This window comes from Bos grunniens, chromosome 4 (assembly GCF_055505025.1).
Source record: "Bos grunniens cultivar Pamir isolate PY7600 chromosome 4, Bosgru_T2T1.0, whole genome shotgun sequence".
In the NCBI taxonomy this organism is placed as follows: domain Eukaryota; kingdom Metazoa; phylum Chordata; class Mammalia; order Artiodactyla; family Bovidae; genus Bos; species Bos grunniens.
Window position 1 is genome coordinate 106,994,668 of NC_141168.1, and position 23,189 is coordinate 107,017,856.

At 42.1% G+C, this 23,189-nt stretch overlaps 1 protein-coding gene across 22 annotated transcripts in view; it reads right to left on the bottom strand.

The window, feature by feature from the left end:
• DYNC1I1 (dynein cytoplasmic 1 intermediate chain 1) overlaps nt 1–23,189 on the bottom strand; it is a 382,305-nt gene that overhangs the window by 86,619 nt on the left and 272,497 nt on the right. For 17 of the 22 annotated variants that reach the window (XM_086397756.1, XM_086397763.1, XM_086397749.1 and 14 more), the window contains one exon: nt 2,659–2,805. The exons of the other annotated variants lie outside the window; for them this stretch is intronic. In XM_086397756.1, coding sequence (XP_086253882.1) covers nt 2,659–2,805 — 147 coding nt within the window. The remainder of the gene's footprint in view (nt 1–2,658; nt 2,806–23,189) is intronic. 22 annotated transcript variants of the gene reach the window in all.

The window sequence follows — 23,189 nt, forward strand, 5'->3', positions numbered from 1 at the left end:
GGAAAGCACAGCAGAGATGTGAAGTGAAATGTTCTCCTCATCAGGTCTCTAACTATCGAGAGGACTGATCGGTTGTGGACAATGCTTCCTCCCAAGTCTCTGGTGTATGAAACTCAAGGGTGAGTCATGTGGCGTCCTGAACTCTACGTGCAAACAGATGAAAGAATGGATGAGACAGATTCTCACTTGAAAATGGCAGACGGTAATAATGAGAATGAGAAAGCAAGCTCCAAACATCGTTACAAGCCCCCAGCCCGCCTAGTGTTTTTCAGGAAGAGTGCAGCGGGGATTTCTTTTAACCATGGAGCATCAGCACAAATCACCAGAAACCCTAAGGGGTCAGGACCCCTCAGGGTGGGTGTAGTATGAAAAGAAAGCTTCCAGAAGGAGGCATAGAGCAAATGCGCCGAGAAGGAATGTGTGTGGGAGCCCCTCCCTGGCTTTAATCAGTACTGCTGGCCTGTGCTTTCAACAGTAATAAAGCTCAGCTTAAAAGAAAAGAGAGAGATGCAAAAAAACCAGAACAGAAGCAGGCACATGGGCATGCCTACTTATACACAGACAGACACACACACACACATGCATCACTCTACTCAACGCAAAGAAAAAAGCACCAGCACAGCTCATTTTTCCAGTACAGGGGCCAGATTGTTTTTATTTATTTTAGGAATAAACTTGCTGTGTGGCAGAAGGCTTTTGCTTTAATTAGGATTTCCTGTTGTCCCAAATGCATATGTGTGGTGGGTGTGAAAGGAAATTAGTTCGTAATCTGTGGTGGGCCTCTTTTTCCTTAACCACTTTTGATCCTGGTACCAATCTGCCAGGCATTAGTGGAGGTTGAAAGACAGTCACAAAATTAACCGAGCCCTTTGGGCCGTGGATTCAGCAGAACACAGCAAAAGAGAACAGAGTTGTTCTTTTCTAACAGAAGTAACTGCGTGATAACAGGGATAGTGTCAGTGTTTGATAACAGCATTTTTGTTGTGATGATCACATCCTAAGTTGCTTGGAAAAGACAGATGAATACTTTGCAAGAGCCCTGCATTTGGATTCTCCCCAAAAGCTTCGTGCTGAATGTTCTAATAGTTGGAGTTATGACTTCTTGAAATTTCAGAAGGTCTGCTCACACGCACACCAGATAGGCACTCGGAGCCAAGAAGTGGCTTCATGCTTCTTGAGCAAACACCTGCATCAGGCCTGTCTCCTCCTGCGTCACAATTTTCTGTTATTAGTTTGAACAAGTGGGGTAGGCAAGAGCAATTTTCTAAGATTCCCGAGAACTAGTTTCACCTGCGTGTGTCTTAGGTCCGAGTCAATCAGAATTAAGGCTGACTCGGTATTTGTCATTTCCCATCGTCGATCTTGTGAAAGAGGGAGAGTGTTCCTCTTCGTGGTCTCAGCTAAAGCAACTGGCAGTCCTTTTTCAAAGCTAGATGGTTTTAAGGCCAGCAGAGGAAACAAATGAGGCAACCACGTTAAGGAAATTGAAACAATAGTAGAGCTGTATCCATGGGCATAATTTGGGCATTTCGGAGAAAGGACATCAGTTCCCCTGAATGTCACGGTAGAAGAGATTGATGGAGACATGCCTGTCTTCTCATTCCTCCTGACAATTGCTAAACACACCTGTCATTCTCTTAAAGGAAATGACAAGAGTAGTTGTCTTACGAACACTACACTGAACCTCTTCTGCTAAATTATGGGTAATGGTTTTGAGATGTTGACTTTTAACCCTATGGATTATATTGTCACTGTAGACGTTACTGTTGAGACTTACACCATGCATTCCAGAATTTAAAGCCATAGCACTCCCTGAATCACAAATGGAAACAGCCTGTTGGCCAAAGCCCCATATGCCATCTCTAAAGAGAAAATGCTTACTCTTCATGGTCTGTTTGAAAATACGGAGAGAGTAGGATGGAAACATATACACTACCAGTGAAACACAGATCGTGGGAATCTGCTATATGACTCAGGGAGCTCAAACCAGGGCTCTGTGACAACCTAGAGGGGTGGGATGGGGTGGGAGGAAGGAGGGAGGTTCAAGAGGCAGGGGACAGATGTATACCTGTGGCTGATGCATGCTGATGTACGACAGAAACCAACACCACACTGTGAAGCAGTTATCCTTCAGTTAAAAATAAATAACTTTTTAAAAAAAGAAAATATGGGTTTCCACCTTGTAATATACACGTGAAGAGTTTCTTTGGAAAAACAGTTCCACGTAGGCCTCTTCCTTTCTCTGTCCTTTTTTAGTTTTAAGCTATCCTCCCTGGTTGCTTTGGGGACCCCAAAAGAGATCCTTTCTGTGTGTTAAAAAAGTGAAAGTTAGTCACTCAGTCGTGTCCGACTCTTGGTGACCCCATGGACTGTAGCCCATCAGGCTCCTCTGTCCATGGGATTCTCCAGGCAGGAATACTGGAGTGGGGTGCCATCTCCTCTCCACTGTGTGTTCAAACTTGTAGATTACTAAGAGATGCCTCTAAACCCAGGGCTTCCTCCATCTACTGTTCACTCGGCTTTCCTTTCGTCAGGATGTGATCACTATAAATCAGATACTTGCAGGTTGGAGTCACTAACCACAGAAGTACCTCTGTCAGTTACGCCCTCTTTCAGGGCTCGGGTGGCTGATTGGGATGTGATGAGAACTGGACGTACCGTGTGTGCAGCCGCAGACAAGGGCGTCCGCTGGACAGGCGTCCTCCGATGACTGCGATTATCCCACAGGACGATCTGGCCCGAGTAAGTCCCCCCAACCACCAAGTTGGGGTGGAAACGAGCAAAGCAGACAGACATCACGGAGGACTGTGGAGGGAAAGTGGAGACAGATATGCTGTGAAAGGGTCTCAGGAGGCTTGTTTTATCCTGAAGAGGAAACCGCTAGTCACAGTAACTCAGAACCTCCTAGAAATCACAAAGCAACTGTTCAGCACAGAGTGAGTAGAACATCATGTAACGGACACAGACTTTCCCGGGAGAGGTCGACCAATGTTTACTGCTTGAAGCTTGAAATCTGAAGTCCTGGCCATGTCATCAAATAGGCGTCAGACCCATCTCACGTACATCACTGCTCTGTGGTCTGTAAAGCTGGGTTTGTGGAAATTTCCCATTTATCAATACAACGACATCAGAATTAATATTAATTCTCCACTGAAGCCTTCACAAAGCAGTTCTTTACTCTGGGGGCATGTCCTCATCACTGTACAGCGTTGGCAAGCCTTTGAGGACTTTGCGACAGGGTTCTTTTTTTTTTTGGCTTAATGTAGACTTCTAGGAAGTGAACTGACCTCAGACTGATCCAACTGGTTCCTCCCCAAATTCCCTCAACTCCCATGGGTATTCTCCTGACCTTCATCCTGCCCACTTCAGACAATTCTTAATGTTATTCTTTGCCTATTTTAACAAACAGCCAAAAATGGATTTTCATCTAACTCTGCCATGGCCTGTCAGAGCATCACGAATGTGGTTTCTAAAGTGCCACAAAAGACTACTGGGCACTACATTTTATAGGAAATTACTTAGCTCAGACAGAGCCATGATACATTTGAAAATCAGACAACTTGGCTGTGCCACATTTGCTGAGAAGTCCATAAGGATTCCTGTTTTGCTTTACACGGTTGTGCTTACACACACAAGGGCTTGTTTTTAATAAATACATTTCATCCTTTCAACTAAATTCAGTGGATGATCCTGTGTAAGGAAGGCACTGTACCAACATGATGGGAATACAAAGGGAGTCGCTGCCCTTGACAAACCTGTGCCCTAGGAAAGGGAATTAAAAAGCATGTGTGTGAGGAACATACTGCTGCCAGTGTCTCCATGTTAGTCCATGCCTTTGTATGGAGTTTAAAAAATAAAGGTGATTCTCTGCACTATGTGGTCATGTGGGCAGGTATGTGCCTTGGCAAGTGGAGAGGAAGGTGGATTTTTGTCCTCACTGTTCCTTGGGTTTGAGATGCTTATGCAGGTCACAACTTGCATACACAAGCTGCAGTCCTGAAGGCAACAGGGGCCGTGAACAGATCATACGAACGTGTGTGGGGGTTTGATGGGAGTGGTGAGGAAGGCTTGCTTTAGCTAGCAGTGGGGGAAAAAAGAGGGGAGTGGAGGGGGTGGGAAAGTTAGAAAGACCTCATTAAAGGGAATGTATCACTCTTGATGTAAATATGGAACGTTCAGCAAGTAGAAAGGAAAAGCAACAGCAACCCCCGAGAGATGGGGTAATGGAGAAGACTGGAGGCACCGAGGCCGGGGAACAGCCAGTCTGGTTTGGCTTAGAAGGAGCCTGTGTGGAAGATGTGGGGAGTGGGAAATGTGGCCGAGGGGTCAGGCAAGAGAGAACCTTGAATGGAGGGTACTGTTTGAATTGTTTTCTGTGGGCAACAGTGAGAAGTCACAGCTTTCTGTGCAAAAAAAAAAAGAAAAAGAGAGAGCGAGAAAGAGACAGAGAGGGTTAGTGGTTGTACCAGATAAGCCAGTAAAGTGAAGAAATGACTGAAAAAGAAATGATGACCTCTTTCTGACTGGGAAACTCACTGTCCATTAAAAAATATATCAGATCTACTATCAGCCTAAGGCTTAGAAAGAGTCTCAGATTCTCTGAAGTAGAAGAATGTAGACTATTTTTCAATGTCACGTTTTCCCAGTTTGAATGATTTTCAGTTCCAATTTCTTGAACGCGGGTCGATGGAGAACATGCTGGTGCCCCAATCTGGTTTTCATAAAGTTCAAGAATAACTCTCAATAATGGTACTGAATTAAAGAAAAAGAAAATAATGCTGGTCAGCTTCTTGTTTTACACATCCCACCAAAATGATTCTTAGTTTTCAACTGATGAAATTCTTATGTTGCTTGAGCTATGTTGGAGACATTTTGTTTAAAACTTCATAAAGACTTAAAATTATCCAGGTGGTATCAACAATTGAATTTGCTAAAGCTCCAATCAATACAGATAAAGGAATGTCATTAAACTTGAAAAATCCAGAATTAAACCACTTGATTGCTTCCATGTTTCACTTAAATCCCAGCAAATACTGCTCCAAACCTTGCAGTCTGTTAAGAGACTAAACTAGGGAAAAATAAACAGTAAGGATATTTTCACAAAACAGAAACACATAGTCGGTGATCAACCAGAAGGCAACCCCACAAGATGAGAACTCTAAGTCCTACTTTTCCATCCATTAGTGTGTCCTCTCTTCATTCACTCATTCAACACACAGTGCTGTCCTAACTACATCACATTTCAAAAAAGCTGGAAATGTCACAAAAGCCACTCATCTCCAATTCAGAATACTCTTTACATCTGATAAAAAGGCAAATTATTACGAAGCAGAAACAGACTCGCAGACACAGAAAACAAACTTAAGGTTACCAAAGGGGAAAGGGGTGGAGGGAGACATAAATAAGGAGTTTGGGATTAGCAGATACAAACTACTATATATAAAATACACAACAAGCCCTACTCTACAGCCCAGGGAATGATATTCAATGTCCTGTAATACATCATAATGGAAAAGAATATGAAAGGAATAACTATACACGTGGGCTTCCCAGGTGGCTCCATGGTAAAGAATCTGCCTGCCAGGGCAGGGACAGAAGAGACGCGGGTTCAATCCCTGGGTCGGGAAGATCCCCTGGGGTAGGAAATGGCAACCCACTCCAGTTTTCTTGCCTGGAGAATCCCATGGACAGAAGAGCCTGGTGGGCTACAGCCCATGGGGTCACAAAGAGTCAGACAAGACTGATCATGCACACATACATTCAGGAGTAACTGAATCATTGCTGTACACCAGAAACTAACACAACATTGTAAACCAATTATACTTCCGTTTTTAAAATAAGTCAAATTAACGTAAAAAAAAAGAATAACAATACCTTGGAGCATCAGAGTTCTGCCATTAGAGTCTACTTTGTTTTGCTGTAAACTAGTCTTTACAAGATTGGCTTAATAAAGGACAGAAATGGTATGGACCTAACAGAAGCAGAAGATATTAAGAAGAGGTGGCAAGAATACACAGAAAAACTGTACAAAAAAGATCTTCACGACCCAGATAATCACGATGGTGTGATCACTGACCTAGAGCTAGACATCCTGGAATGTGAAGTCAAGTGGGCCTTAGAAAGCATCACTATGAACAAAGCTAGTGGAGGTGATGGAATTCCAGTTGAGCTATTTCAAATCCTGAAAGATGATGGTGTGAAAGTGCTGCACTCAATATGCCAGCAAATTTGGAAAACTCAGCAGTGGCCACAGGACTGGAAAAGGTCAGTTTTCATTCCAATCCCAAAGAAAGGCAATGCCAAAGAATGATCAAACTCCCACACAATTGCACTCATCTCACACGCTAGTAAAGTAATGCTCAAATTTTTCCAAGCCAGGCTTCAGCAATACATGAACCATGAAATTTCACATGTTCAAGCTGGTTTTAGAAAAGGCAGAGGAACCAGAGATCAAATTGCCAACATCCGCTGGATCATCAAAAAAGCAAGAGAGTTCCAGAAAAACAAGACTATGCCAAAGCCTTTGACTGTGTGGATCACAATAAATTGTGGAAAATTCTGAAAGAGATGGGAATACCAGACCACCTGATCTGCCTCTTGAGAAATTTGTATGCAGGTCAGGAAGCAACAGTTAGAACTGGACATGGAACAACAGACTGATTCCAAATAGGAAAAGGAGTTCATCAAGGCTGTATATTGTCACTCTGCTTACTTAACTTATATGCAGAGTATATCATAAAAAACCCTGGGCTGGATGAAGCACAAGCTGGAATCAAGACTGTTTGGAGAAACATCAATAACCTCAGATATGCAGATGACAACACCCTTATGGCAGAAAGTGAAGAAGAACTAAAGAGCCTCTTGACAAAAGTGAAAGAGGAGAGTGAAAAGTTGGCTTAAAGCTCAACATTCAGAAAATGAAGATCATGGCATCTGGTCCCATCACTTCATGGCAAATAGATGGCGAAACACTGGAAATAGTGGCTGACTTTATTTTTTTGGGCTTCAAAATCAGATGGTGACTGCAGCCATGAAATTAAAAGATGCTTACTCCTTGGAAGGAAAGTTATGACCAACCTAGACAGCATATTGAAAAGCAGAGACATTACTTTGCCAACAGAGGTCCATCTAGTCAAGGCTATGGTTTTTCCTGTGGTCATGTATGGATGTGAGAGTTGGACTGTGAAGAAGGCTGAGCGCTGAAGAATTGATGCTTTTGAACTGTGGTGTTGGAGAAGACTCTTGAGAGTCCCTTGGACTGCAAGGAGATCCAACCAGTCCATTCTAAAGGAGATCAGTCCTGGGTGTTCATTGGAAGGACTGATGTTGAAGCTGAAACTCCAATACTTTGGCCACCTAATGTGAAGAGCTGACTCATTGGAAAAGACCCTGATGCTAGGAAAGACTGATGGCAAGAGGAGAAGGGGACGACAGAGGATGAGATGGTTGGATGGCATCACCAACTCAATGGACACGAGCTTGAGTAGACTCCAGGAGTTGGTGATGGACAGGGAGGCCTAGCGTGCTGTGGTCCATGGGGTCACAAAGAGTTGGACACGACTGAGCGACTGAACTGAACTGAATCTATATAATACCTCCATGAGGAAAAATGAGTAGACATACTTTTCATTTTTTATTTGGAAGATTAGAAATGATAGAGTAATTATGTGATTCATCCATTTCGTTTAATTTTTAAGCTTAGTGTGTTAACTATGAAAAATATTCTATGCGTTATAGACTATGTTGCTCTTGCTTAGTTGCTCAGTTGTGTCCAACTCTTTTGCGACCCCATGGGCTGTAGTCCGCCAGGCTCCTCTCTGGCCATTGGATTTCCCAGGCAATATTGGAGTGGACTATCATTTCCTTCTCCAAGGGTCTTCCTAAATTTACTGACTGTCAGCATAAAAAGCAAAGGATGACCCAGGGATCAAACCTACATCTCCTAAAGGCAGGTTCTTTACCCCTGAGCCACCAGGGAGGCCCATTACAGATTATGTATAAATGCTAAAAGGAGATCTCCAGATTGTGCCACGTTTGACATTCATATGGAAACTCTATGGCAGTATGATCACAATTATCTGTATGTAAAGTTTAGAATTCATTCATTTCTTGAGATGTTTCAAAGTAGCCTGATGTTTGACATAATGGTAGCAAACATCTGGTTGATTGACTCAATTTTTTATTTTTCATCCAAATGTTTAGGTTCCTTTAGGAACAAGGGAAAAGAGTCCTCCAGTTACAGCCCTGATAGAGACAGCTCCTCTTCTAATTTGGAAAGTCTGCATTGAACCCCAAACAACGTCTTAGAAAAATGCCTGCCACCTTGTGCTGTTCTTACAGCTAGTCATTGCTGCCAGCTGTCATGCGATTTATTGACTGTCAGCATAAAGAGCAAAGGATGATATCATCCTGTCAGTTATATCTACTGGGTAAAGAGTTAAAAAGCATTCCAGAAAAAGTGATTGATGCTACTAAAACACGTGGCTTTTTGTTGTTCTCATTTTTAACAGTACATTTCCTGAAGACATAGTCTACAAAAAACATTAATAACATTAATGCTATTTTAAAAATTTCATCACTTTCCTAGGCATTTAAAATTTGTATTCGTTCACTTATTCAGTGTCATAATAAAGCACTATATGATTATTACAATTTTGACAAACACATTGGAAACAAGAAGCTTCCCTAACCTTGGTATTCTTGGTATCTATATACATATTTTTGTAGTTTCTAACTTTTTACTTATTTCATTTTATTCTTTAAAATATTAGAGCCTTGGAATTATTTTAAGAAATAACATATAGCCTTTAAATATTCAAATCAAGTAGTTTACATAAGTGGAAAAATAATGATAAAGATGATGCCAATTTGGGGATAATTGCTAACCATCTAATAACAGTTTTCCCAACACTACAGTTGAATTCTCATTTTTACAAGGCTAGTGATTTCACTGATGTAGCCAATTTAATAGTCAAATCAGGGTCCCAGAAATATCAGCTCCTAGGTGGTAAAGTTCAGAGAAGGCAATGGCACCCCACTCCAGTACTCTTGCCTGGAAAATCCCATGGAAGGAGGAGCCTGGAAGGCTGCAGGCCATGGGGTCGCTAGGAGTCAGACACGACTGAGCGACTTCACTTTCACTTTCCACTTTCATGCATTGGAGAAGGAAATGGCAACCCACTCCAGTGTTCTTGCCTGGAGAATCCCAGGGACGGGGCAGCCTGGTAGGCTGCCGTCTCTGGGGTCGCACAGAGTCGGACACGACTGAAGTGACTTAGCAGGTGGTAAAGTCAGTGATAGTGGTAAAGCTAGTGGTAAAGAATCTGCTTGCCAATGCAGGGGACATTGAGTTGCGGGTTCAACCCCTGAGTCAGAAAGATCCCCTGGCGGACGGCATGGAAACCCACTCCAGTACTCTTGCCTGGAGAATCCCCATGGGCAGAGGAGCCTGGCAGGCTACAGTCCATGGAGTCACAAAGAGTCGGACACAACCGAAGCAACTTAGCACGCACATGCACACATGTCAAAAGCTTCATGTAAAACTGGTAACCCTGACTGACTATATTCCAATACAAGTAACATAGAGACTTCATTACACAAGGAATCACTATTTCCCACAGGTTGAGCATCTCATTTTGACTATTTACATGCCATAGTTCCCCCAAACAAAGACACACCAGATTTTAAGACTATGTTCTGAGGGTCAGGCCATCACTATGGACAGTTTCTGGTGTCCTCCACAGATGTGGTCACCCAGAGGCTCCTGAGGAGCCTGTTGATTTTCTAATCTCCCACAGGCCACCTGGTGCAAAGGCAGCCCTCTTTGTATCGCCACACGGCCACTGGCACGTGAACTGACCCACTACCGCAGGGTTCCACACCTCGTCTTCTGTTTAGAGACAAAGCAGCCTATTTCACCCCATTCGCCAAGGGAACTCCCCAGAGAGGAGTGGGGTGGGGCTCCATTCACCACATCTCCCTTCTCACACTGCACACCAAGTGCATTCAATTCCAGTCGGCCCCAACCCCTAAGTGGCTGTGGGGGCTGTTTCCTATTTCACAGAGTTAATCCAGGCCGGCTTAAGGATGGTACTTTCCCTTAACCACAGATCCAGATGCCCAGGGCAAACAGCCTTTGGTCACCACTGGTCGGGCGGCGGGCCCCGTGGCTTCACGTGTGATCTGGCTGCCTGGGTCCTTTTGTGCGTAGCATTCTGCCCACTCCCCAGCTATCATGCCTGGGCAGGAGGGACAGGGGCCTTGTATTGAAAAGCATCTCTTATTTCAAGTACCATCTCTTCTGGGGAGAAACTGGTCCCGGAGAGGGAATGGCCATATTGTTGCCATATGCTGTTTAATGGCGGCTGACATTTCACTCGCCTAAAATCAAATGCTTAGCTGTCAGAGGCTTGTGAGGCAGACAGATCAGATGTTTCTGGCTACTCATGAGCTAGTATATATTTCTGAAAGTACCTAAGAAACCCTCAAAGATATTTCTCTTGTTAATGGAAACAAATGTAATCAGAGATCATTGCTGTCAAAAACACCTCTTCTAGGCAATCATGCAGCACCGGGCATCTGACAATGGAGAAGGTGTGAAAGTGAGTCATGAGTTGGGCATTTAACTTTGAGATGAAGGGAAAGGGTCTTTCTTCCTTCAGAGCTCTCTTTTCCTATGCCTAAGTCGCTCTCCTACAGCACACACGTCATTCTTCTCAACTCTAAAAGGAACCACCTACTGAAAGTCATCACCCCATTAGTAATGGGGTGTCCGGGAGCAAAAGTTGAATTAGCTTGCTTGCTACTTCCTGACTCAGTTTGCATTTTTTTAAGAAAGAAAAGCAGCTGATTCTAAAATCTGATTTCTGGGAGATTAGAAACCACTCATTCCAATCAATCCTAATGGAAATCAAACCTGAATATTCATTGGAAGGACTGGTGCTTAAGCTCCAATACTTTGGTCACCTGATGTGAAGAGCCGATTCATTGGAAAAGACCCTGATGCTGGAAAAGATTGAGGGCAGGAGGAGAAGGGGACAACAGAGGATGAGATGGTTGGATGGCATCACCGACTTGATGGACATGAGTTTGGGTAAACTCTGGGAGACCGTGAAGGATAAGGAAGCCTGACGTGCTGCAGTCCATGGGGTTGCAAGGAGTTGGACACGACTGAGTGACTGAACAACAACAATATTCCAATGACTTTTCTTCAAATCCCTTGGAATTTTCGTGCCTCTCAGCACTGTGTGTGCCTAGACCTAAGCTGTGTGCTGAGTACACAAAAGTGTGTGTGCAAACCACAGTGAGATGCCACTTCACACCCACTGCTGCTGCTGCTAAGTCACTTCAGTCGTGTCCGACTCTGTGTGACCCCGTAGACGGCAGCCCACCAGGCTCCCCCGTCCCTGGGATTCTCCAGGCAAGAACACTGGAGTGGGTTGCCATTTCCTTCTCCAATGCATGAAAGTGAAGTCGCTCAGTAGGATAGCTATAATTTTTAAATGTTTCATGTCAATTATACCTCCGTAAATCTAGGGGAAAAAACAAACAAACAAAGGAAAATGGTAATTCTTGGCGAGGCTATGGAGAAACTGCAATACTCAAGACAATGCTGGCAGGAAATGTAAAATGAGGGAATCAGTTTGGCAGTTCCTGAAACCAATAAACACAGAGTTAACATCTGACCCAGCAATTCCACTCCTAGGTTTATACCCAAGATAACGGAAAACACCTAAGTACTCGAATTGTATACAAATGTCCATCGCAGCATTATCGATAATAGCCAAAACATGGAAACAACCCAAATGCCCACCAATTGAGGAACATATAAACAACATGTGGTGAATCCATACAACACGATATTATTCAATAAAAATGAAGGAAGTACTGATACATGATATAACATGGATGGACCCTGAAAAGACGCTAAGTGAAGGAAGTCACAAAAGGTCACATACTGTATGATTCTTCCATATGAAATGTCCAGAAGAGGCAAATCCGTAGAGGCAGAAGGTAGCTTAGTGTGTGCTTTGAAATGGGGATGAGGGGAGACTGGGGAATGACTAATGGGTCTGGGTGTATTTTGGGCGGGGAGTGATAAAAATATTCTGGAGTTAGACGGTAGTGATGCTGACACAACTCTGAATATACAACATCGAATTTTATACTGAACAATTGTGAATTTCATGTTGCATGAATTACATCTCGCTTTAAAATTTTTTTTTAAGTTTTAATTATAAAACTTAATTAGAAATTTTTAAAAATATCACTTACGTGTAGAATCTAAAATATGGCACACATGAACGTGTCTACAAAACAGAAACGGATTCACAGACAGAGAAGAGACTTGTGGTTGCCAAGGGGCTGAGAAAGAGGGAGGGCGATGGGCTGGGAGCCGGGGTTGGCAGATGTAAACTGTTACATTTAGAATGGATGAACAACAAGGTCCTACTGGAGAGCACAGGGGACTATACTCAATATCCTGGTACAAACCACAACAGAAAAGAATACTTCAAAAAGAATGTATGTAAATGTAAAACTGAGTCACTTTGCTGTACAGCTGAGGTTGGCAGAACACTGTAAATTGACTATATTTTAATTTAAAAAGAAAATAAAAATTAAAAACTAAAACTGAATCCATAATTAAAACCCTTCCAACAACAACGAAGAAGATGGTGTGCTGACACGGTTCCAATCTCGTGAACTTTAACAACCTTATTTCTTATTTTCAGGACAACTGTCTGGACTATTTTGACCACTCTTTCCTCAAATAATCATTCTCTTCTCTTCCCTGTGAAGAGCTTCTTCAGTTTCTACTCCCCGAGAGGTCCTGGAGATGGAAAAGGAGGGTTGCACCCTTGGAGTCTCCAGAGCTGACTTCCTGCTCTGGTATCTATTAGTCATGTACATCCTCTAAGCCTTAATTTTTTTTTGCACAGTGGAAAATTATTGTTTTAAAAATTGCGATGAAATATACATAATGTAAGCTTATTAACCATTTTTAAGTATATCATTCAGGGACATTAAATACATTCACACTGTCACGTAGCCATCACCATCATCCATCGCCAGAATATTTTTATCTTCCTAGACTCAAACTCCTGTCTATTAAGCATGAGGTCCCCATTCCCACCCTTCTCTCAGTCCTTTGCAATCAGGATTCTACTTTCTATGAATATATTCTAGGAATCTCATATAAATGGAATCATACAGATATTTGTCTTTTTGCGATTAGTTTATTTCACTTAGCATATGCCCTAAAGGTGTTATTACACCCACGTAACATTACAAGTATTAGAGTATCCACACCGAGGCATATATCAAAATTTCTTTCCTTTTTAAGTCTGAATAATGTTCCATTATATGCAAATAGCACACTTTGTTTTTCCATTCATCTGTCAATAGATCCTTGGGTAGCTTCCACTTTTTTGGCTATTGTGGAAAATGGTACTCTAAATATGGGTGTACAAATATCTTTTCAAGACACTGCTTTCAATTCCTTTGGGTATATACACGTCAGTGGAATTGCTGGATCATGTGTGTGTGTTCAGTCACTAAGTCGTGTCCAACTCTTTGTGACCCCATGGTCTGCAGCACACCAGGCTTCCCTGTCCTTCAGCACCTCCCGGGGTTTGCTCAAACTCAGGTCCATTGAGTCGGTGATGCTATCTAACCATCTTATCTTCTAGCACCCTCTTCTTATGCCTTCAATCCTTCCCAGCATCAGGGTCTCTTTCAATGGGTTGCTGGATTTAATTTTCTAAGTCATATGTACCTGTAGCCATTTGTTGACACTAATGCAGATAATTAAGGAAAACAGGTGATCTTTGGGGAGGGGAGAGACCCACACTTCACATACACTTCACATACCCACTATATATCTATACAATATTTGCTTTACAGGGAAATTTTTCAGGGTTTACAAAAGGCTACGTGATTGGTAGTAAGAGACACAGAATGTTTATGAAGAAATGGCATTTTCCTTTCTCTTTACATCCGAACTCCTTTATAGTTCCAATATACAGTCTTGAGATGGCACATACCTACAGTTGAGGAAGGGGTCTTGAGGTCTCCTAAATTGCATACTCAGTTTTTTGGGTATTGAAATAACAAAGTATTATGATGAAAAATAAGTTTTGATTTTGCAAGGAACTGCCATCCTGTTTTCTATAGTAGCTGCACCATTTTACATTCTTACCTGTAATGTACCAAGCTTCCAATTTCTCCATCCTTGCTGATACTTATTTTCTGCTTTTCTGTTTGTTTTATTTTTATAGTAACCATCCTAATTGAAGTTAAGGTCCATCCTAAGCCACATTTTCAGTTCATAGTAGGAGCATGATAGTTCTTGCCCTGCCTAGAAACAGGGCATTTTCTTTGGCTCTCTTCCCAGAGAGAATTGAAAAAGATTTTCAATTGAAAAATATTTAAATTTAAGTTTAATTCCCTTAATTGAAAAAGATTTCAATTAAGCAATGCAGTTTAAAGACGATAAACAATATGCCCCCATAGAGAGTTAGAAATGACTACTTTGTGATTTGAACCAACATTTCCAGAGAAAACCAGTGGTCCAGCCGAGTTTTCATTCTGGCTCAACAACTCTTTCCTAAACAGTTCTGATAATAACACTTGGTCCTGCCTTGACAACATAGGTTGAGAAACTATCTCCTAGAAGTTTTTATTGCACTTTAGCTACATGTTTTAACTCTTTGGGGTCCTTATTTTGACAATCCTCCCCTCCTTCCTGGGACACTGTAACATATCTTCATGCTTGGTTATAGCTCCTGTTGTTGATGGCAATTCCAAGTTCTGCCATTTACTGACATTGGGTAATGAGGAAGAGGAGGAAGAGGAAATAGTCAACTGTTAGCACGAGAGATAGCTCCACAGTAAAAGCCACAACTGGATTCATGCCACATTGTTATTCATGCACACTATATTGCAAACCTGCTGATTTAGAATTCAGGCTCTAAATCATACTTAGCAGTCCCTTCAGTGCAAGAACTTCTGAACACAACAGAATTCTAGGGCAACGGGATGATTTGCACACTGCTTCCAGCAAGTCTGCTGGAATAGGATTTTTCCTTAAATGTTACTGTATTTCGCACTTTGAGTTGAGCGAGGACTTACTTATCTGTGATGTGACTTCACATCTGATTATTGTTATTTATCATTGCAGGTGCATGGACCCCTCAAGCTGTTTTCTAAGTCAGTGTTACTCCAAACTTGCCTGTACCTTAGCATCATCTGAGGACCTTTTTAAAATTCCCCAGTGCTCAAGTCACATACTATACCAAGTCATTCAGAATTTCTGGGGGTAAGACCCAGGCATCAAGATTTTTTAAAAATTCCACAGGAAATCCCTATGTGCAGTCAAGTGAACAGTACTGTTCTTGAACTTATCTGAATAAGTATTTAGAGAGTTAATTAAAAGCACAGGTTTCAGGGTCCCAGGCTGGATCTACTGGATCAGAAACTGAAGAGGCTGGGAGGTCTGTTCTTTCCATCACTGAGAAATTTGGAAAACCTGAAAGCAATGAATTAGTCGAGTAGGGCTGAAAGTCACTGTGGGATGAGTCTCGTGTTGCACCCATGTAGGCCATGCCTGGAATGTTTCCAGTCATGGGGTCATGCACCTATTTGCATAGTCTGGCCAAGCGAGACACACGGACTTCCCTGGTGGCTCAGACGGTAAAGCATCTGTCTACAATGTGGGAGACCTGGGTTCGAGCCCTGGGTTGGGAAGATCCCCTGGAGAAGGAAATGGCACATATGATACAATAAAAGTTCTTCTGCCAAAGTGTCACTGCTCAATTTCCTTCAATTTGACTTGCTAGTGTTTTCATCTCTCCTTGCTCCCACTTCCCTTCTAAGGAGGCTCTTAGAAAGTGATCAACAAGAGGGCTAGTGAAGGGTTAGGTCCCAGGTTCCTTTCAGCATCATGCTCCAAGCCGACCCTGAACACCCAAGGGTTTTCTTGTTTATTATTGGAGGGGGCACTAATGAACATTATTGGGCTTCCCTGGTGCTCAGCAGTAAAGAATATACCTGCTAAGGCAGAAGACATAAGAGATGTGGGTTTGATCTCTGGGTCTGGAAGCAACCACTCCAGTGTTACTGCCTGGGAAACCCTATGAAAGAGGAGCCTGGTGGGCTCCAGTCCATGGGGTCACATAGAGTCAGGCACAACTTAGCAACTAAACAACATCAACAATGAACATTATCACTGCCACACTGGATTACATGATTCATGATTATTTACTTGTAGGGGGTATTCTAAATTTTTTGAGCATCTACTAAGTACCAAACATGCTGTATACATCTCTATATCAGTCCCATTAGGTGGGCAATTTTACCTTCCCCCCCCCCCAAATCAGAAAATGCTGACTCAGGCAAGTCAAGTCATAGGCTTAAGATCAAATGGATAGTAAGCTGCAGAGCCCAGATTTGAACTGTGGCTTGGCTGATTTAGAAGTCAACATACTGTGAAACCTTGCATCAGGTGAATGCAGGTGCATTTTCTCTTTGGGATGCACAATCTCCAGCCTTCTGACTTCACGCTGTGGGACTCATGATCAGAGAACACCTCACGCATCCTAACAGGTCAGAGAAGACTTTGGGGCTCCCTCACTGCTACAATGGCTCTGGCGGGGAGCCTCCAACCCCTTTCCAGTTGGACTTCTAGTTTCACTGTAGGAATCGACCACCTGACTCAACAACTCCTAGTCTACCAGTTTTGACAGGTGACAACAGAACTAATTAGCACCAGTCGTGATAATATTTACCATGAGGTGGCTTCTTCTTGCTGAGAATTGACTGAGACCAATTAATCATTTCATGGGAGTCAGCTAGCAGCTGGAAACCAACTGGGTCACTAATGACAAGTTCTGCACTTACTGTCACGGCTTTGGGAAGAAATGCTTTGTTTTCCTCTTGTCGCCATGTAGGTGGCGCTAGTGGTAAAGACGTCATTTGCCAATGCAGCAGACAAAAGACAGGTGGGTTCGATCCCTGGGTGGGGAAGATCCCCTGGAGAAAGGAGTGGCTACCCACTCCAGTATTCTTGCCCGAAGAATCCCATGGACAGAGGAGCCTGGCGGGCTACAGTCCATGGGGTCGCAAAGAGTCGGACATGACTGAGCAACTGACCACACAATGTCACTGTGCAGCCAAATAAAAAATGCCACTTCAGTACAACCAGTTATTCTTAAATGAGTGTCTATCCCCCTACATAATTATGTGAACTGTTATTAGCTCTTGTGAAAAGGGGAGAGTGCCCCCAAGTGCTTTAACGAACAAATGAGACTTCCTACCCAGAAACACAGATGCAGGAACCCGGGGGAAATTCTTCTGAACTCGAGAAATATGAAACATGCATACATTTTTAAAACCCAAAGTTCATTAGGAACTGGGATCATCTTGGGTCAAATGGTCACCTTTCAGAAACGAAAGATAAGGATTATGCTAAGTGAAAATAAGTCAGAGAAAGGCAAATACTGTCTCACTTACATGTCGAATCTAAAAAATACAACAAACTAGTGAATAAAACAAAAAAGCAGCAGACTCACAGGTACAGAGAACAAACAGATGGTTACCAGTGGAGAGAGGGTAATAAACAGGTAGGAGAAAAGAGGGTTATTATGGGATCCTATATAATCATCTGTGTGAAACTTCTAAAAATCGTGAAGCACTATAGATTTGAATCTTTCACTTAATAAAAAAAATTTTTTTTAATTTAAAAAAGAGAAATAAAAGGGTGGCCTGTGTTAAGGAAGAAGTTCAAAAATAATGATTAGTGAAAATTTTGAGGTATATTCCAGCCTTACCTATAACTAAAGAGTCTCTTAAAGAGTCTTAACCTGCAAGATACATACCATATTAAAAGTCTACAAATAATAAACGCTGGTGAGAGTGTGGAGAAAAGGGAACCTTCTGACACTGCTGGTGGGAATGTAAATTGGTGCAGCCATTATGAAGAACAGTATGGAAGTTCCTCAAAAAACCTAAAACTAGGGTTGCCATATGATCCAGCAATCCCACTCCTGGGGATATATTGAGACAAAACTGTAATTTGTAAAGACGCATGCACCCGTGTGTTCACAGCAGCACTGTTTACAATAGGAAAACTGGAAACAACTAAATGTCCACTGACAGATGAACGGATAAAGATGTGGCACGCACATGCATCCATACACATGTCTATCTCTATATCCATACGCAATGGAATATCACTTAGCCACTTAAAGGAATAATGGTATTTGCAGCAGCATGGATGGAGCTAGAGACGATCACAGTAAGTCAGATAAAGAAGGACAAATACCGTATGATATCACTTACATGTGGAATCCAAAATACGACACGAATGAACATATCTATGCAACGAAAACAGGCTTACAGAGGTTGCCAAGAGGGCTGGGAGAGGCAAGGACTGGGAGTTTGGGATTAATAGTATGCAGACTATTATATACAGGATGGATAAACACCAAGGCCCTATTGTACAGCACAGGGAACTATATTCAGTACCTTGTGACAAACCATAATGAAAAATAACATATATGTATAACCAAGTCACTTTGCTGTGAAGCAGCACTTAAACATTGTAAATCAACTATACTTCAATAAAAAAAGAATTTTTTTTTAAACCAAGATACATACCCAAAATTCAAGGTGAAAATGAGCCTCGCCACCCACACAATTTGTGTGTGTGTACATTCCAGCTAAAAGTTACCCAACTGTAAGATGGACAGTCTTGGTAACAAGCTCTTTAAAATACAAAGCTGCTCTTAGAAAGTAACTGCTTCAGACTGTGAACCACACAGGGGCAGTGGAAACCTGCCTAGTGCCAAGAGCCAAACTAGATACTACCTGTGTGTTACATCACAGAACAACTAGGAAATTTCTACTTCCTTGTTCTTAAAAGCAGTTTGTTTCCCATAGAAACTTTGTAAAAGGTAGCGTTTCTCGCTCCTTTGCCAATCCTCGCAGCAAGTTAAGAGTTCTGTAGAGCAATAAGCACAACAATTATTCTTCTTAATTTTTAGTAAAGTTTTTATAATAGTTTTAGATTTGCAGAAAAGTTCTAAAGATAGTACAGTTCCCATGCACCTCACATGTTGTTTTCCCTAATGTTAACCTCTTCCCTATTGCTACATTAGTACGTGTACATTTGTCACAACTAATGAACCAATTTGCTGTGTTCAGTCGCTCAGTCATGTCTCTTTGTGACCCCGTAGACTCCAGCATGCCAGGCTTCCCCATCCTTCACCATCTCCCACAGTTTGTTCAAACTCATGTCCCTTGAGTCATGATGCCATGGAACCATCTCATCTCTGTCATCCCATTCTCCTCCTGCCCTCAATCTTTCCCAGCATCAGGGTCTTTGAACCAATATTTGAACAATAATACTAAAGGCCAAGAGACCTGGTTTCAATTCCTGGGTTGGGAAGATCCCACGGAGAAGGGAAAGGCAACCCACTCTAGTATTCTGGCCTGGAGAATTCCAGGGACAACCCAAGGGGTTGCAAAGAGTCAGACACGACTAGACAACCTTCACTTCACTTCACTGAAGGCCAAACTTTATCCAGAAGTTTTTCGTTTTTACCCAATGTCCTTTCCCTGTTCCAGAGTCCCATTCAGGACACCACATTACATTTAGACACCATGCCTCCTTAGCTGTCTCTAGGCTGGGCCAGTTGCTCAGACTTCCCTTGTTTTTGTTTTTTTGAACTTTTTTACTTTGTATTGAGGTATACCCACTCCAGTGTCCTTGCCTGGAGAGTCCCAGGGACGGGGGAGCCTGGTGGGCTGCCGTCTCTGGGGTCACACAGAGTGGGACACGACTGAAGCGACTTAGCAGCAGCAGCAGCAGATTAAGAACGCTGTGATAGTTTTAGGTGGACAGTGAAGGGACTCAGCCATACATATACATGTATCCATTCTTCTCCAAATCCCACACCGGTCTAGGCTGCCACATAACACTTAGCAGAGTTCCATGTGCTATACCAAACTTCCTATCTGTCCTTTCCCCTCAGCAACTGTAAGTTCATTTTCTAAGTCTGTGAGAGTTCCCTTGTTTTTGATAATCTTAACTTTTTTGAGGAGTACTGGCAGCCAGGTATTTCCCTAGCATGCCCGTCAATTTGGGTTTGATTTTTTTCCTTGTAATTAGCCCTAGATATAGATATTCTTGGTCTTAGGAAACATTTGAACAACAACAACAAAATTCAATAATTTGAGATCATTTGGTGAAAGGGGTTTATAACACTCCCACACTCACATTCAATTTTTATAAATTTGGTTATCCCAAATCTTTACTGTGAATAAAGCAAGGTGAGGATAGGCCATCATCTCTGACAATAATGCTCAATGAAACGTGTTTAGGTCAAAGAAGCTTCTTCAGTCTAGACTTTCCATCACTGACTAACCATTTAGGGTCTCCTTTTTGGGAAATATGAAACCCAGGTTGCTCTGCCTAAACTAGAACAGGGGTGTGGTGCGAGCTGAAAGCACAATTCTGCTTTATAAAAGGGACAAAAGAAAATAGGAAGAGGTGAATATATGGGTTGTTTTATAAGTTAAAAAGCAGGAGCTTTCTTCAAATCAAATGTCTAAATCCTGCCTAATTAAAAAAAGGAAATTGATATTTGGATATGGCATGTGTTGACATCTACCCCTTTGATTTATATGAGTATGAACTAGAAAGAACAGATTATTTGAGAGAGAAGAAAACGAGTTCCAATTTGACAGGAAAAGAGTGTAGGCAGCATTAGCTTCAGTGCTTGTTAAAACATGAAGGATTAATTGCAAAAAGGGAGGGAAGAATTGTGAATGTCTCCAGTTTAGCATCTCCAAAAATGCTTAGGGTTTCTGAGAATGGTTCATCCAACCACATGAAAGTGACGCTAAGGGATTCAGCCACACAACTCCGCTAAATCTAGGGCTGGGACTGCTCCACTTTTTACCATCAAACCATCTTACTTAAGAGAGTAGCCACAAATTAAATTTATTTTCTATTAGAAAAGTACTAAATGCTTTCAAAGGGGGCAAACAACATTCAGGAATATGGGAGGCCTCCCCCCCACTCCTTGCCTCCTACTCCCTCCTAGAGTAAGTCATGTAAAAATTTTTAAAAAAGAGCTTCTTAGTCTATGAACTCTTCCTCGGCTACGTAAAAAAGACAATAGTGGTTTTCAGCTATAAAATTCAACAGAATTCAGTTAGCAGGCTTTTTTTCCCCCCCAAACAAACAATAGGCCAACCAGATTCAGAACTATTGTACTGGCTGAGTACAGAGAGAAATGTGTGTGCACACACAGGAGGTACATGTGTGCTCAGTCGTGTCCACCTCTTAGTGACCCCACGGACTGCAGCCCACCAGGCTCCTCCGCCCATGGGATTTATCAGGTAAGAATACTGGAGTGGGCTGCCATTTCCTCCTCTAAGGATTGTATTGGCAAGGAGGTGTAAAAACAATTGCATGATAAATCTATGTCGTGCTTTGTGGGCCATTTCTTTCTGAATGTGTAGGGTTCAGATTTTGTGCTAGAGGAGGTCCAAAAATGAGGAAGAAAATGCAGTCTCCATGTGTCACCTGACAACCCCCTGCTGATAAAATAAACCTATATTTGGGACTCCACCCAAAGAGTCATGGGACCTCCCACATTAGATCATTACCAAGCCACTTAGGCTAGAAATTATAGGGGCACTGTTAAAGAAAAGAAAAATAAAAACCTAAAGTGTTCCACTCCGTGCAGGCTTTTGACATGAGTTTTTTGAGTTACTGTGGTGCTTTTTTTGCCAACGGTGATGGTGCATGAAATCAGTAGGATTATTCTAAATTTAGCAAGAAAGTAAAAGAATTTGGCAGGAAGAGGTGCTTTCTCACATTAAAACTAGATGGTGAGTATAGATCTCCAGGGAGCAAATGGGAAGTGAGGTTCTACAGCCAAGAAGCTTCTTTGTCTCTTTTTATCTGCCTGGAATTACTTAGATATGCCTATGCCTAAGGCACGGAGATGAATCAGATGACCTCTTAGGGCTGTGTCTAGCTTGCTGGTTCTACTGATAAACTGCTACTTTGAAGTACTGAAAAGGACAGAAAAAAACCTCAGTTTAAGTGCTTGCTAAAAGATCAACGCAAGAGACAAAGGTAAACTGAATTTTTGTGATTGTCATGCAATCCCAAGTCTCACCCATCCCCCACATCCTATACCAACGCTTTTTCCACCAAAGATTCTTTGATGTTTACCTACAGACCCAAAAACTGAGAGTGAGTAGTGTGGAAGGGGACAGAAATCTGTCCTGGTAGTTCATTTTAAGTGGAGATAAATCTTCTTAACATAACACTTATGTATACTTCGAAGACTAACGGATAAATGGGTATCAAATTCCCAACTTCAACCTGAGCTAGTTTTTCAAAGAAGCACAAATAATAAACAAGCTCAGAGACAAACAGAAATGTATGAATAAAAATTCCTTTGGGATCAAATGATTAAATTTATAGCACTTCAGAGATTTCTGTCTTTTTTGTCCCTCAGGCAAAAACCCTATTTCACAAGACTTAGAATGCACAAATTAAAGGCCGCTTACATGGAGTTTGAAGCTGTCAGTTCTAGAAAAAGAATCAGGAGGCACATTCAAAGCCTTCTGTCAACAGACTTCTGTCTGAACCTTGTCCTTCACTCACTTCTATGGGTGCTGGCTAGCTAGAAGACATGTGATCATACTTCTCAAACACATGTCATAGCACACTCAATGTGTACATCAGTCAGTTAGCACAATGGAGTGTGTAAATAAAAATATACAAGGACAAAAAAAACCACACACACAGGACAATATTTTTTTCTCCCTTTTCCCTAAAAAGGAAAACAAATGATTTTATGTAACGAATAGGAGCAGTTCTCATGGTAATCTGACTTTTGCTTACGGACTTGTGATGGTGAGTATTTTACCTTAGGCATTGGTGGCCCAGAGATCACACGGTACCCAGTGTATTTTTCTAAGACCTGAAAAAGGAGAAGTGCCCTATAGTCCTGGGGAAGCAGGAACAATATGAAACCAGATAATGAAGAGTTAAGGAAAGCTTCTCCGGCTGCTAATGAACTCCATCCTGCCCTGGTGAGACCACCCTCCTTTTAAGGAAGGAGTAATTTAATCTGCATCGAACTCAGTTGTATTTGGGCTTCATCCAA